Here is a 16,078-nt window from a genome sequence, read left to right on the forward strand (position 1 = left end):
TTTATTTTAATATATACAAAAGTTAAGTAAGATTAAGTGAAACGCAAGGTAGTATCCAAAAATCCTTTGTATTTTAAAAATAATTTCGGTTTAAAATGATACCAAAACTTAAATGTTAAATAAATAAATAAATTTTGCGCCGTTCTGTTGAAATCAGACTTTTATGCCAGAAGTTAAATGTTACCAATTCCATCCACCCAAATTCTTCTCTTCCTCATTAGGTACCCTTGAAAAATCGCCACATTTTCTTTTCTTTCATTCTCGAAGAATTCTAGATAGATTTGTTTCGACGAAAAGAGGTCAAGTAGAATTTAAATGTTCTAGTTTTTATGTGTAAAAAATTAAATCAAATAATTCAAGATTATGTCCAAAAATCATTCGCATTTCAATTAGCCTTCTCAGCTGGACAACCTAAGAAATCCGTTTTATCTGCATCTCCATACTCGGGGAATATTACATGCTTCTTAATGTACTGATTTCTTGCAAGGACCCGCCCATGTTGGTTTGAATAGTATTATACATATACTAAGTTTATCCAAGCTTTTTGTACGTGTGTGTCTTAAACAACAAGGAAATTTTTCTATCTCCTTTTACTTGTTTATGCTTATATGCACTTCTTACCTTGTTAATCTCACTAGTGGGGGCTTGTCAGCTGGTTCTTGCGACATCGTTGACATATTAAATAGGTTGCTGAACAGATCACTCACCCAATCGGCTATCAGGTCACTGTGTTATTTTTATATTTTGCGATGGAACTTATAGACAGCTCTCCCAAAATCTTAGAAAGGTCAATGAAGGTCATTTTATTCGAAAAGCAATAGTAACAGCAATAGTTGAATACTTTATGTGATTTTGAAAAGACAAGTCCACGAAACGGAAGTTGGTTATAACAGAGGGTCAAATTTTTATATTCATATATCGAGGTATTCTATAATGCCTTTTTTCTTTTTGTTGTTCTTTCTTATAGAAGGTTGGCGCGAGACTATCTGGTGCCCTAGGTGAGAGCTTGGATATGCGGCCCTAGGTAAGTTTTGTTAAACACATGTATGAACGAAACGTTGCTGTTTTAACTTCAAGGAAACGTATTATAAAATGGAAAATGAAGCCCACTCAGCTCCACTTTTGGCTCCTAAAATGATGGATTATACTACAATAGACGGTATTAAATATTTCTTATGGTGTAATGGAGTTATTTCATCGCCACCACTAGCATGATAGTATAATACATTCATTTTAGGATCAGATCGAAGAATAAAGTCTGAAATTCTTTATAATATTTGTATAACAGCTAGCAAGATAATTCTTTGAATTTTAACCAATATTCATAAGCGAAAATAACACTTTTATCCGAGACGCTGACACACAGAAATTTCTTGATGTATGTATTAAAATCCTGTAGAACTATTCTGCCAGGAAAACTGGGGCTTAAAATTTTCGTTTCGCCAAAATTGTTGCAAGTCAAAACAAAGGAAATATCCTCTTAATACCCACACCTTAAATATTTATCTGAGTAAGATAATATACACTGCCTGCCAAATTATTAGAAAAGCTGTTAATTTCTTTGGTCCTCTGTTAGCAGCGATCCTCATTGGACCTTCCTTACCTAAGTCTTTCACAAGCATTCCCAATGACTAATGTATTTCTGTGAGAGAATATAAATAATAAAATGATTCAGGTTTCCATTTTCCATATTCGGCAAGTGTTGTTGTCAATTAGAAAAGAGGCTGATGTCTCTTTCTAAGTGATCCTACACGTTCCACTGAATTCACATCTGGAAACAGTGCTGATTATGACTTCGAATAGATACTGTATCTCCCATGCCGCATCTACTCGAAGCACTCTTGCGACCACCAAAAATTGAACGCTGGCACGTAAGGCCTGGACAAATGGCACAATGCATTTTGTATTCATTGCTTGTCGTGGCTTCGTCCACAGCAATCTGTCGGTAGCAAATAGTAATATGAGATCAATCAGACAACGTCAAACAGTGTCATATTGGTCTGATCTACTCAGATTCGGGATCATAAAGTATAGTACAGTTGTATATGTTTGCCTTCTATCTAAAACAGACGGTATCCATGATTTAAAAAAGGCAGATTTTGCCTAAAAGAAGTCATCGTTCCCAGTGGATACCTTCATCTAGTCTGCCTTGTTGCATATAACTACGAGTTTTTCCAAGTCGATAGCCACTGATATGAATCCTTGAAATGATCTCAGTGATACATGCATCACCTCTGGAGCTACCCATAGGGTTTCTCATTCACGAATAACGGGTAACAAGACTATACCGGTGGAGATATATGCTTATTTAAATAATTACTATGTGACGTGCTAAAACTACATAGAGTGAAGAATTGACGCAAATTGGGACGATAAATTCTCTAATATTTTGATGGGGGCAGTCCATTTATAGAATGTTACCTGTAATAAATTACAGCTTTTACATCGTTGTTGACGATTTTTCAGCCCTCACAACACACAAATCGGCTCGTGATTTTTTTCCCCAAAAATTCTTCAAACAACAAACAGTTTTTCTTTACAATGGTTTTGACTTCGTTTTTCCTATAATAATTATTTTTTTCTTAAAGGTGGCTGCTGTATATCATTACAATACTCAACGATTTCATGCATTATTCCAACAACCGAATTGCAAAAAGTAACACTATCCTTATATATTATACTTAATGTGGTGTTATGCTTCAATTTATGTTCAATCAAATTATAGGTTAGTGGTTTCTATAACATATAATTGAAAATAATTCGAGACAAATTGCTACCTTGTATATACAATAGTAACTGATATCAAGAAGATAAAGTTAATTGGTGCTCTCTATGACAATTTATGAACTGCATCCCGAAGTACCCAAAACATGACAAGTAGCAAATGAGGTCATTGGGTGAAAGCGAAAAAAGGAGTTGTTTTAGGCTAATTAAAATAACAAAAAACCAAATCAGGTCATTGTTCCTAAATGTATAACATAATTGCTTTTGAAAACAAAACGCGTAATGCACTCATTCTTACAAAATAAATAAAAAAAACCTTTAAGATCGACATCCTAATTAAAGTGAAAGCAATATCATTAAGGAACTATCAACGTTTATTAAGAGCTAATGATTTCACTAGTTGGCCCTTATCTTGAAACACAGTCTCTTAATCTGTGACTAACAGGTTTCTTTTTAAACGCTCATTAGAATATGGTGGACTAGGTCATCCACCTTAATTTATTAGTATGATGACAATAATATTAGGTTGAAAATTAAAATGTTACGGTCATGTTCATTAGTCCATTCTGTTTTAAAGACGAAAACAATTTAAATGAATAAAATTCCAAAAATATGTATTTTATTTACTCTGGAAGCAGAATAAAAACATACAGAAGAGGGAAGAAAAAATATTTTCCTTAAAAATGAAAATCCAGTTGAAACACAGATAATCGTCAAATTATAATGAGTTTTTTTTTCTTTTTGTTGCAGGGACTTTGGCCATACCCTGCCGTACATATTATGCCTATAAATTTTCTTCTGTTTTGTCGTCTATTTGCCTATTTATGTGGTCTATTTGCCTATTTTGTGGTCTATTTATCCAAAAAAACCCGAATTTTGGATAAATAACCATGCCGCCCTCGCCTAAGACCGACTAACTCAGCCACATTGGAAAAAAGGGCCATAACAATTCCTCGCGCCCCCTACAGGATTCGAACTTAGGTCTTTTTCATCCCGGGGGAAGGTGAAACTGTAGTACCCACGAGGATGTAAATTAGGCGGATGTTAAACCCCTACAGAAAGACTGAGTGAGGCCAATCTTATAATTAATAAAAGGGAGAATCATTTCAAACACAGGTTATTGCAAAATTTATATAGGGCATTACAAAAAAGAGACTTGAAGCCTTCGAGATGTGGTGCTGGCACAGGATAGAAAAAATTAAATGGACTGAAAAGTGTCAAATGTGGAAGTATTGAGACGTGTCCAAGAACAAAGGAAAATTTTAGGTAGAATAAGATCAACTAGACTAAAATAGGTGGGCCACGTGATTCAACATGGTGATTTGTTTCTGGATGCAATTGAGGGTATTAAAGGGCCAGCGCTCTAAGGGGTAGACCAAAAAAGACCTTCATTGAGACGCTGCTGGATGAAGCAGGACTTCAAAACTTTGAGGAAGTAAAATAAACAGCACACGAGAGATAAAGATGCCGACAGCTCATCATACGAACTCACCAGTCACAAGACTGAGTTACTGATGATGATGAAGAATACAATAAAAAATTGCCTTATTAGGGCAACCTAAGTCCGAACTTATAAGCCCATGCGTATTATGTTCATAAATTGCATGTGTTCTACGGTCCATTTGCCTCTTTTGCAGCGTCTCTGTAGCCAGGTGGGAAGGAGCAACAGTGCATAGCACACGCTTGTTGATTAGACCGGGGTTCGAGCCCGTCACCACCAAATACGGAGGATGCGGAAAGGTCATGGAATGACCACCGCATATTCCCGGAGCAATATGGCCTTAGTTGCTAATGCTCCTAAAAACCAAATAACAACAACAACAAATAACAGCCTCTTTTGCTGGACAAAAAAACCCAAATTTCCAGAGGTTGGGGGGAGGTGACCTTGCTGTCCACGCCTGAGGTCGATTAACACAGCCACGGAGTGAAAAATATACCATAAAAGTTCCTCGCGCCATTGACGAGATTGGAACACTGGGTTTTTTTCCACACGGAATGGAGATGATGGTAATTATAATCACTGTGTTACCGCGCAGATCACAACAATACAACAGAGCTTCCTGAGTTTGATGGTGGAACCAATAATTCCGAACACGGTCACAGCAGTGCCTCGAGTTTTTAATGGATAACGCTTTCGACTAATAGTAATGGTATCAGATTTAACACGATATTATTTTTTTTAGGTTGACTGCGTATAGTGTTTTAGCTGTTTCTAAAGAGCACGAGCCCGAGAGCTGTCACGGTCATTGGACCGTGACAGCTCTCGTATAATCATACAGTATCATCTGCAGAGAAATTGAACATTCTGAATATCTTTGAATAGCAAGAGTAGAAAAGAAAACTGAAATACTGTATAATATTGAACCGATGGCGTTCAAATAGATATGCTATACAGCGGAGTGCAAACTTAAAAGTTCATTAAATTTCTGGAGATTTTTCCAGAAATTTCAGCGATTTTATCCCTTGGTGCCGTTAGACACTTAACACACTTTGTACTTTTTCGTGTTGGAGAACTTTCTGGTGGCCCCACGATTCATTTGGACGGCCAGTTGAGCAACACTAGCACGGCGATCGCTTCTGAACAACCGTTTCAGCCGACGTTCACCTCTGGGATCAATGGCGCATGCGGCTCCACAATTGGTACGTCGGGTCGTCAGAACTATCCCATTCGTCCAGTCTTGATACACTTTCACCACTGCAGCACGTGAGCATTTCACAAATCCGCTGTTTCGGAAATGCTGGCACCCCTGCCCTGATAGCCGATGACATGCCTTTTTACAGGTCTGATGGGTCGCGTGCTTTGCCCATGACAGAGGCTGTTACTGTGTTCACGGATGCTGAACATCAAGCCTCACATGCTTACGGTGTGGGAACTTGACACGTGCGCTGTATGATTCGTTAGGCGTGTGTGATATCTGCATTGGAGGTGGTCATAATATTGCGACTGGACTCGGTATATTTAGATTTAAAAGCTGGGGGTGCTGCAGTTCCGTAGTGCCTACCAACGAGCCGACCCTGCATGACACTGATCACGATGTGTGCAAAACCGACCTGTTATTTAAAATCAATCATGTCGATTCAGCCATGCTATTGAAGTGCTGAAATGTCCGAGTTTAGCAAAACTAAATGATAGTAATTAGTATTTACAGAACTTGTAATGGAGATTTGTTGTAAGGTTTAATATTGTACAGCCTTTCGGGCAGTGGTGTGATCAGACATGCAAAAATCACTTATTTTCACCATTTTTTTTTTCGAATTTCGGAATCATTTTCATAACATAATTCGAAGACCTAAAACCTTGTTGTAGCTGCTCTTGCATCTTTCGGTTCGCAGTGTTCCACGCAGATAATATCAGTATATAACTCTCATTTGCTGGCGATTAATTCTTTATTGCAATGTTGAATGCGACATTAATAGAATCTAGGAAATATGTTCTTTATGGTCAACAGCTAGAGATTCACAAAGGTCCTGGCTGCTGACTAAAATTTCTTAGCTGCATAAATCAAAAATTTGAATGTTCTAACAGACGGATACTAGTAGCACACAAAGACACTATGCCTACATATTATACGTCCAAAGTTATTCAGACACATAGAGGAAGTTGCAAAAAAGGGCTTTTCATTCATAAACCTAATATATACACGCAGCACAGCCACCTTTGGCCTGTATGGCAGCTGAAACCTTTTAGGCATACTTTCTACCAATTTCCGGTAGGTTTCAGCTCAATCTGTTCCGTCCCTGCTATTAAGCAACTGTCAGAACAGGTTGGGAAAAAGGCCTTTTTGGCCACAGCCTAATTCGATGTCCCAATTCATCCCACAAGTTTTCAATATAGAGCTGACCTCTTTTGAGTCATCCACTCAAACCTGTCAAAATATCATTTTCTAGAAACCAGTGTTGTATGATTCTCAGCGTATGGAATGGAACGACGTTGTGCTGACAGGAACAGAAACCATTTCGTAGTATTGCTACAATGTAGGTAGCTCATAATTCTCTAGAATATCCAAGATAGTCATGGACTTCATCATTGCAGATACTACTGCCTGCCAGTAGACCAATCCTGAACCAGACAAAGCAGCTGCACACTATCAAAAAAAAAAAAAAAAGAAAAGTCACATTAAGGCCACCCAAGAACTAAGTTATGCACCCATATGTATTATATTCATAAACAGCTTGAGTTCTCCTGTCGGTTTGACTATTTTATGGATGAAAAGCCTAAATTCTGAGGGAAAAACTTTGCTATCTACGCCTGAGGCCGACTAACGCAGCTAGAGTAAAAAAAAAGTCCATAAAAGTCGTCTCGTTATTGACGGGATTCAAGCACAGGCCTTTTATTCTTGTATGTAGACGCATTTTGTAGAATTCTAGAAGCATATACACTGTGCTCGCAAATAAATCTGATGAATATGAAGTACTGATTAAGTCATCAAATGCAGATTTGTAGGGATATCGGAGTCACTCAGACATAAGGGATGCAGAATTTGAATATGCGGAGTACAATGTGTACAAAAAGGACAGATAGGACATTTGGAGGAAGCGTTATGCTCTTAGTTAAGAAGCATATTAAATCTAAAGCAGTGCATAGTCGACATGGGTGGCCAGTACGATGTTGAGTCAGTTTGGTGTGAAATAAACACTGGGAAAAAGAAAATGGGAGTAGCAGTGTACAATAGGCCTAATGATTTAATGAGATGAACGAACAACTATACCGAGAAATACAGTGGGTCAGTAAATCGTAATGTTTTATAATGGGGGATTTGAACTTTCCATATATTGACCGGAACATATTAAAAAGACAACAAGGAGAAGCAATTATCTTGATCTGGTTATCAGCAGTGATTTTTCATGCAATAAGAATCTACAGATAAGAGGCCCACCTGATGGCATGATCACAATTTACTGATGTTAGAGTTACTTAAAGACACAATTACTGTCACGATTAAAATGAAAGGTTCTTGCTTTCGTAAGGGTGAATGCAGTAGTCTCTGACAGTTTTTAAATTCTACACAGTCGGACGAACTGATGATACTAACAGCATATGGGAAGCATTTAGAGAAGCAATCTTAGACATTACTAGGTTTTTCATATCAACTGAAAAATAATGTTACAGGCTTAGAGACCTAAATGGATATTGCATGAACTGAGGAGATTAATTCCAAGAGGAGAAAAATGTATGAGATGAATCCAATAGTAGATATAAATTAGTCTGTAATCAAGTTACAAAGGTGGGTAGGCAAGCTGAGACGGTTTAGGAGAAGTCCCTGGCAAACAATGCAAAGAAACGTTTCAGACTTTATCTATATTAAGAGGAAAGGAGTTCAATTACACTGGGCAACTTGATGTCTACGGCTTAATTGTTGATGATGCTGCTCAGTGTGCTGAAAAACTGAATAGATATTTTGCTTATACATTCACAAATAAGCAATTCTTTCGAGTGGGATGACAGAAGTTTATTAATCTCTTAACAGGTAACTAAATGATTTTGTGCTAACTGAGAGGAAAGTGGAAGAGAAATGGTTGAAAGTAAACATAAAAAAGGCACTTGAGTTGGATGGAATATAGCTACTTATAATTAAGGGAGGCATCAAGGTTGGTAAGAAGGCATCAAAAAGTAAAAAGTAAATTGCAGCCATTATCAACCCACTGCAGGATGGAAGCCTCCTCAACAATTCATGCTGAGGGAAATGGACCATAATCTGCAACGCTGGTCCAGTGCGGTTTGGCAGATCGTATTCAGCAGTCAGGGGCTTAAACCCCGGTCTACTCAAAGAGCGTATGCTACTGCACTCCCGCTCCTGACCACTCGGCTACGGAACCCATAGCTATAATTATGAGAGCGCCTTTGGATTCCAGGGAGGTCCTTATGGACTGGAAATATGGGAATGTATCCCCAATTCACAAAGGGGGATCAAAAGGTGACATGAGTAATTACAGGCCTGTTTGCTTAACTTCTGTTTCAGGGAAAATAATGGCTAAGACGAAATGCAGGACCAGCTAGACAGGAATGCAATTATATTGGTGTCACACATGGATTTGATTATAGGGCTAAGTGCGGCAATTTGCTTTATGCCAGCAGGTGGTTGATTGTTGGAATAAACTTTCATTTGTCGCTGTCGAAGTAGTAGTTTGCATAAATTCATGGAAGAACTAGACAGATGGAGGGATGGACAAGTGATATGGAATTTTTTTTTTTTTTATTGATGCTTTCTAAGCTTGTTTCTTTTTGGCATCATTTGCCACTATTAATACAATACTAATACTTTTCCACCCAGTGTGGAGAGTACAGTGATTATAATCACACAGTTACTAGTGCAGACAGCTGAACCCTATCTACACGCCACTAAACTTCAGTCGAAGCTATAAGCACCCCAAGAAGCATTTTGCTGGGCAATCTACCATCGAAACACGTCCACCAGAACGAAACATTGTGAACCGAAATTCATCACTCTGTACCACCTTCTGTTACTGTTCTAGAGTCCATGAACTTTGAAAACGACCCCACTATAAACTCAGTTTTGCATCGATGGCTGCGAGATGGGGCTCATATACAGCTACACCTCAAATCCAAACTGATACAGCTCGTAGCCCCCTAGGTATAGTTTACATACTTATGGTTGCTGCTGCTGTGGCCTGAATTTCTCCATGATGTTTTTAAAAACGAGATTTACCAGGCTCCTTTTCTTGCGTGTTTTAAGCGCCAAAGCAGCTAAGGCTACGACGCGTCAGCATATTCTATCTGCTACAGTTCATTTACATGCTACTGTTCTATTCGACTTGCCTTTTTGCTGGACCAAGTTCCAAGTTGCTGGGAGAGAAACCACGAAATCCTCGTCCCTGATCAAGCAACTTTGCAACGTTGGCAAAAAATATGATAAAATTCTTCTCATTCAATTTAAACCTAGGTCTTTTCCAGGTGAGATGGAAAGGCGGAGCAATCTATGCTGGCAGCAAGAGCATGTGTGAGGAAAAAACTACCCTCTTTGTGACTCATTGAGCCATAAAAGTGTAGTTTCAGAGTTTTTGAGGCTGTTAAGGCTTCTTTTTTGATAAGGTATCGCACAAACCCAAATATTCTCTGACTATAAACCCGAAGCTCCCAAACTCCACTGTGACTGATATTATTAAAAAATGGAAGATATGAATAATCATTCGACAATAAACTTCATAACACCTATAGCCCTGAAACGGTGCCGTCTGGGTGGTGGTATGCACTAAGAATAAGTAACAATACTCTTCTCCTTTGGTGAAGCGTTATTTATTCGAAGTAGTGCAATATCGTGGCAACTCGTTGTGAAGGTATTCACAATATGAGATATAACTTAAACGATGCCGCCTTTCCAAAAATTTGCTTTTTCAGAGTTTAGCTGTGTACTAATATGATGCATTTGCCCTAACTTGTACGTAGTATATAGGAGGGGCATAAATTCAAATTGAAGAAGGATGGCTACAAGAGAGATGTGTGGATGTTCGCCTTCAGCCAACGGGTGGTGGATTGTTATTGTTATTATTATTAGTCATATGGTGCAAAGAAGCCTGAGGATTATGCTGCACCAGCCAATAAAAAAAAATCCCGCATTCCCTTGAGAGAGAAAATCACCAAAAAAAAAAAAAAAAAACGGAAAGAGAATAATGATATTCAGCTCAGGACCCTGGGTGTGCCAAGCCCATACTCACAAGATGTGAGCCCCTGGGGTTGTTGTTGTGGAAGTACGTAGTTTGAATAATGCGGGAACGGTTTTTTTTTTTTTTTGGCTGATGCTTTATAAGCTTGCTTTCTTCAATCATTTACCACTACTATACTGATTAATAAATATTATAAACAATAAGGTGTTCAGTATTGAACTATGTTGAGACCTACTGATAACATTAATTCAAGAACTGAAGACATCCTGATACGTGTTGGAGGACAGTGTACAATAGACGTTTGTAAACATCATTAAATATTATGGGTTTTCAAATGTATGATTTATTATTATTATTATTATTATTACTATTTTAAATCTAAAAAAAAAAATAATATTTTCTTTGATAGGTGGCGGTTGTAGCCTTCTTGTAAACAACAATGGACGACAGTAATTTTTACGGACCGGTGTTGCCACCAGGTATGCTTTCGTTTTTTGATTCTGTTTATTAGTTTTTACGAAAACAACTACAATATTTATAAGCGTTGTGTATTAAACACTCCTCTGCAATATACAGGTATATCAATATGAAAGTTAATGCAGAACTATAATCTTGTAATCCTTTAATACTTGTACGCCCTGTGTTGTGATTTAATTATGTGGTAACTACATAATTATCTGTACGACCATTATTTCAAATTTATTGAAATAGAAGGAGTGGTCGTACAGAAATAGCAGTTACGGACGAAAACATTAGCAATATATAACTCTTCAATAGTTTTACACTAAAGTAGGGTTGTTAATGACAGTAATGATAGCTTGCTACTGCAACAGGATTTAGAAAACTTGGAAGATGGACTGAGAAGTGGCAACTGGAGTTTAACATTGACAAATGCAAAGTACTGCATATGGATAGAAGTAACCCCAGAGGAACATACCAACTGTGTGGCATGTTCCTCTTAGGGTGGTAGAAAATGAAAAAGACCTGGGAGTAATTGTGCAGTCAGATATGAAGTTTTCTGAGCAATGCAGACAGGCTGCCAGAGCAGGTCATGGGTTTTTGTCAATGATATACAGGAATTTTTCTAGCAGGGAAAAGGTGATTGTCCCTCTGTATAAGGCAATGGTCAGGCCACGCCTTGAGTACTGCATACAGGTCTGGAGGCCTCATTTTAGAAAGGATGTAGATTTGCTTGAGCGTGTGCAGAGAAGGGCAACAAGATTGGTGAGGGAAATGAAGGGATCCTCTTACCAAGAGAGGCTTAAGTTCTGCAAATTGCAGCAGCTGGAGACTAAGCATCTGCGAGGTGATCTGATTGAAGGGTATGAGGCCTTGAATGGGTTGAGCACACTGAATTCTGATGGGATTCTTCCACTTGTTCAGATTACGAACCTAAGGGGGCATAAATTCAAATGGAGGAAAGACAGCTGTAGAATAGTTGTGCGGAAATTTGCCTTTAGCCAGCGGGTGGTTAATTGCTGGAACAAATTTCCATCTGTCACTGTGGAAGTTGATAGGTTAAATAAATTTAAGGAGGAACTGGACAAACGTTTAAGAGGGAATGGTTGTGTGAATTTTTTTTTTTTTTTTTTGGCTGAAGCTACATAAGCTCACTTTCTTGCATCACATGCCATGATTACTACTACTACTTATTAAGCCATTATAAATAGTCTGCTTGAGGTGACTCTTGGTGTCTCTGGTCATGTGTTTTTTTTTTTTTTTTTTTTTTTTAATGCCTCAACTACTCAGGCCACAAGACACTTCAATTTTTGCTTGCCAGTTTCTATGACACTTTCATTTATGTATTTTTTGTTGTGCATTGTATCTGAACAAATTTGTTCTAGCGGGGCAATTTGCATGTTGTTCTGATCGAAAAACAAGAAATAAGTCACTAGGGAAACACTTTTTCCACCACGTGAGATGGTTAGTTTCAGTCCCTATTGAAGAGATCAATAATAATATTCCTAGTGTTAAATGAATTTTAACCGAAATCTCTCCAAACCACTATGCCGCTCTAGTGGGCAGCTCTAGAGCAGCATAGTGGTTTGGAGAGATTATGCTCATGATAAAAGTGTGAGAATTTAGCTTGACATTCTTAGACTCAAACATAAATCATATGAGAGCTGTTTCAGTAATAGATTTTTGGGTTGGTTCTGATTATACCTGAACTTGTTATATTAATGAAGAGTGAGTCCATGCAACATCATGTGTTGATATTTTACTGTGGCCTTCAAAACTTTTGTCTAATTTCAGACAGCGATTAGCTTTAGCTGTGTGTTTTTTTCTTTTTTTTGGCTTTGTTTTGCTTTTCACCGTGTTGAACTTCCAAAACTCATTCAAAGTAGAAAAATACTGTAAAGTAAAAGAGTTTTGTTCTGCTTTACAAGTCTTTTGAAGTTTTTGTCTCTTTGGAAAAATTACTTCCCCTTTATTCACTTCACAGTAATCTGGTACATCTATTCATTGATGAGCCAGAAAGGTTCAGAAATATCAAAACATTACCGAAGGATATGCCATTGTGAATGTTCACATCAATCATTGGTTTTGGCCTGTGCACATGGTCAGTTTGTGGATGCCTAGAAAAATAATCAGTATACTCACGTTAGAATGAGTTGTTCTTGTGCTGGTTGTTGCAGTTTGATTGTGTACAAAGATGAATTGTCTTATGTCTAGGAAAGTCTTGTGAGGAAGATTTTTTCCCAGTGTTTTCAGGTAAAAAATTTTAAAAAAAAAGCAATAAAAATTCCCTCAATTGATAACATTGCTTTTTTTTTTTTTTTTTTTTTCTCCGTTTGCACTTTTTGCTTTTATAATTTTTAGTTTTTGACAGGGCTGTGTTATCTAATAGGTATTGTAGAAAATAGTAGTACAGTAATACACCGACTTACACGAATCGGAGTTACGCGGTTCTTGATTTTTTCGTTTGGTGTATATCTAAAATTAGCTTACCAGTGATTTGGAAGTCAAATCATAAAGCTTGGGTGACAGCTTCCATTTTTGAGGACTGGTTTGGTCACCACTTCATACCCGAAGTCGGACGTTATTGCAAGTCTAAACAGATTCCATTTAAAGTGATGCTTCTTATTGACAATGCACCCGGTCACCCTCCTAATTAATTTCGACCCATGTGTGAAAGTTGTGTTTTTGCCTCCAAACACAACCAGCCTGCTTCAACCGATGGACCAGGGAGTCATCAAAACATTCAAGGCTTACTACACGAGGCGTTCGTTTGCACATCTGAATGAAGCTATGAGACAAAATAGTGAGATATCTGTTAAAGATTTTTGGAAACAATTCAATGTTTTAGATGCCATAAGAATCATTGAAGAATCTTGGGATGAAATTCACAAAAAAACATTGAATGGTGTCTGGAAGAAACTTTGTCCATTTTTTTTCAAAAACGAGAGGAAAACAACACCAGAAACTGATCATGTCGCTCATGTGATTGAAGAAGTTGTTAATCTTGCCAGGCAATTAGATTTGGAAGTCAATGGTGATGATGTCAACGAGCTGTTGGATTCACATAGTCAGGAGCTGACATGAATGAGCTCATAGAGATGTGTGAGCAAAACGTCACTGAAGTATCCGACACTTCAGACCCAGTTTCCCCAGAAAAGCACATGACAATTGCAAGTTTGACAGAAGGTCTCAGCTCAGTTGAAAAGGGCTTAAAAATTTTATAACACATAGACTCCAACGAAGAACGCGTTATAGCTACAAAGCAAGGAATAAAAAAAATGAAAAAAAGGCGCTGTGTCGTCAGACGAATTTGTTAGATTTTATGAAACCATCGACATAGAAATAACTTTTTTACGTAACTCAATTATTTTTTTAATACATATTTTGTATTAATATGTATAAAGAACTGCAATTTTATTAAATATTTTTCTTCTAAACTAGTGTTTTTGTTGGTCCTTGGTCCCAATTAAACAAAATTTATATGCAAAGTTCGTATATATGTATTTATATGCATACATGAATTCGACTTAAGCAATTTTCGTCGGACCCACCTATCACGGAACTTCGAGGTATTACTGTACATGGACCCCCGATGGTGTCTCTGTTCCAGAGACACCATCGTATCGTGAAAATATAATGTGAACCCAATAACATACTGTTTTTTTGATGATTCGTTCCAAGACCTCGGAAGTTGAAATTTTCGCTGTATAACTAAGCTATTTATCTCTCTAAAAGGTGATTTTTATAATGGAAATTGTACGTATTGATTAAAAAATTGATTAAAACTAATACAGGGTTGTTAAAATTAAAGTATCCTTATGTAGAGGACTCTGAAGCAAGTTCTAAGGCTCGTACTGAAGAGAAATTTGGACAACAGGTTCAATAAAGAATGCACTCGGCATTTATTGGGAAAAAAAAATTAGTTACAAAATTTGTCACTATATGGCACTGTGGCAATACAAATCATTTTAACAGCGCTACAGTTGTTCAGTGTGTCCTCCATTTTGGTCAACAACAGTTTCTATTCAAAGAACAGCATTTTCTACAGCAGAACGTAACATGTCAACTGGAATAGCCAGCACATAACATCTAATGCTATCCTTCAGATCTGCCAGAGTTTGACCTCCTTCCCGATACACCTGGTTCTTCAAAAAACCCCACAACCAGAAGTCGCACGGGTTGAGGTCCAGTGGTCGTAGTGGCCAAGATGTTTGGAAACAATGGCTGATGACCTGTTTGTCTGTAAAGTGTTGCCTTATCAAACTTTGACCACAACAGTGGATGTGGGGTGGTGCACCATCTTGCATGAATATGGTATCCTGAAGGCACCCACGTTGTTGCAGTTCTGGTATTGCAAAATTTGCCAAAATTTCATAATATTGCTGTACAGTCGGTGTTACCTGTTCAAATAAATATGGCTAATCATGAATGTGGCTGTAAATCCACACCACACTGTCACTTTTGGAGAATGCAATGGGACCTCTTGGTGGTGGTTGTTGTTGTTGTTTGGTTTTTAGGAGCATTAGCAATTAAGGCCATATTGCTCCGGTGATATGCGGTGGTCATTCCCTGACCTTTCCGCATCCTCCGTATTTGTTCGTCACAGGCTTGAACCCCGGTCTAATCAAGAAGCGTGTGCTATGCACTGCTGCTCTTGCCCACCTGGCTACGGAGGCGGACCTCTTGGATAACTCTAGGGTTTTCTGTTGCCCAAATGCGACAGTTGTGCGTATTCACTTGTCCATTTAAGCAGAAGTGGGCCTCATAACTCCAAAGGATGTTCCATGGCCAAGTGATATCCACTGTCATTCGTGCCAGAAACTGAAATGCATATGTGAAATGAATATCTGCATCACCATGCTTTAGCTGCTGTAGCATGTGCATCTTGTAAGGATAGTACCACAACACCTGATGCATTACTAGCCTTACAGTAGAATACAGCATGTCCACTTCATGAGAAACAGCTGACACACTTGCGCTACCACATGGAGATTGACTTGATAAATCCACGACAGCCATAGCCACATCTTTAACATGAGAAGAGTCCACTCGTTTTCGACCTCTACCTGGTTGAACACCAAGATGTCCTGTCACTTCAAATTTCGCAATCATTTTGCAGACAGCACATAGTCATAGGTCCACATGGGTCTTATGTGTTTCTGATGCTGCAATTCTCTGATAGCTGCATTGTTGCTGTTCTGATAGTACAGCTTCACTAATAGTGCCTTTTCCTGCAACGTTGTTGGCATTGCTGCTATAATGCAAGCAAACA

General features: G+C 38.1%; 1 protein-coding gene across 1 annotated transcript in view; it reads left to right on the plus strand.

Annotated features, from left to right (window-relative positions):
* The first annotated feature begins 749 nt into the window (after positions 1-749).
* The window catches only part of LOC150084246 (GPALPP motifs-containing protein 1), an 80,326-nt gene continuing 64,997 nt past the window's right edge, over positions 750-16,078 (plus strand). Inside the window, exons 1-2 of the mRNA XM_090376162.1 lie at positions 750-787; positions 10,859-10,923. Coding sequence (XP_090232288.1) covers positions 750-787; positions 10,859-10,923 — 103 coding nt within the window. The remainder of the gene's footprint in view (positions 788-10,858; positions 10,924-16,078) is intronic.

The sequence above is a fragment of the Mastigoproctus giganteus genome, chromosome 6 (genome assembly GCF_048544385.1).
Source record: "Mastigoproctus giganteus isolate SK-2022 chromosome 6, ASM4854438v1, whole genome shotgun sequence".
NCBI lineage: Eukaryota > Metazoa > Arthropoda > Arachnida > Uropygi > Thelyphonidae > Mastigoproctus > Mastigoproctus giganteus.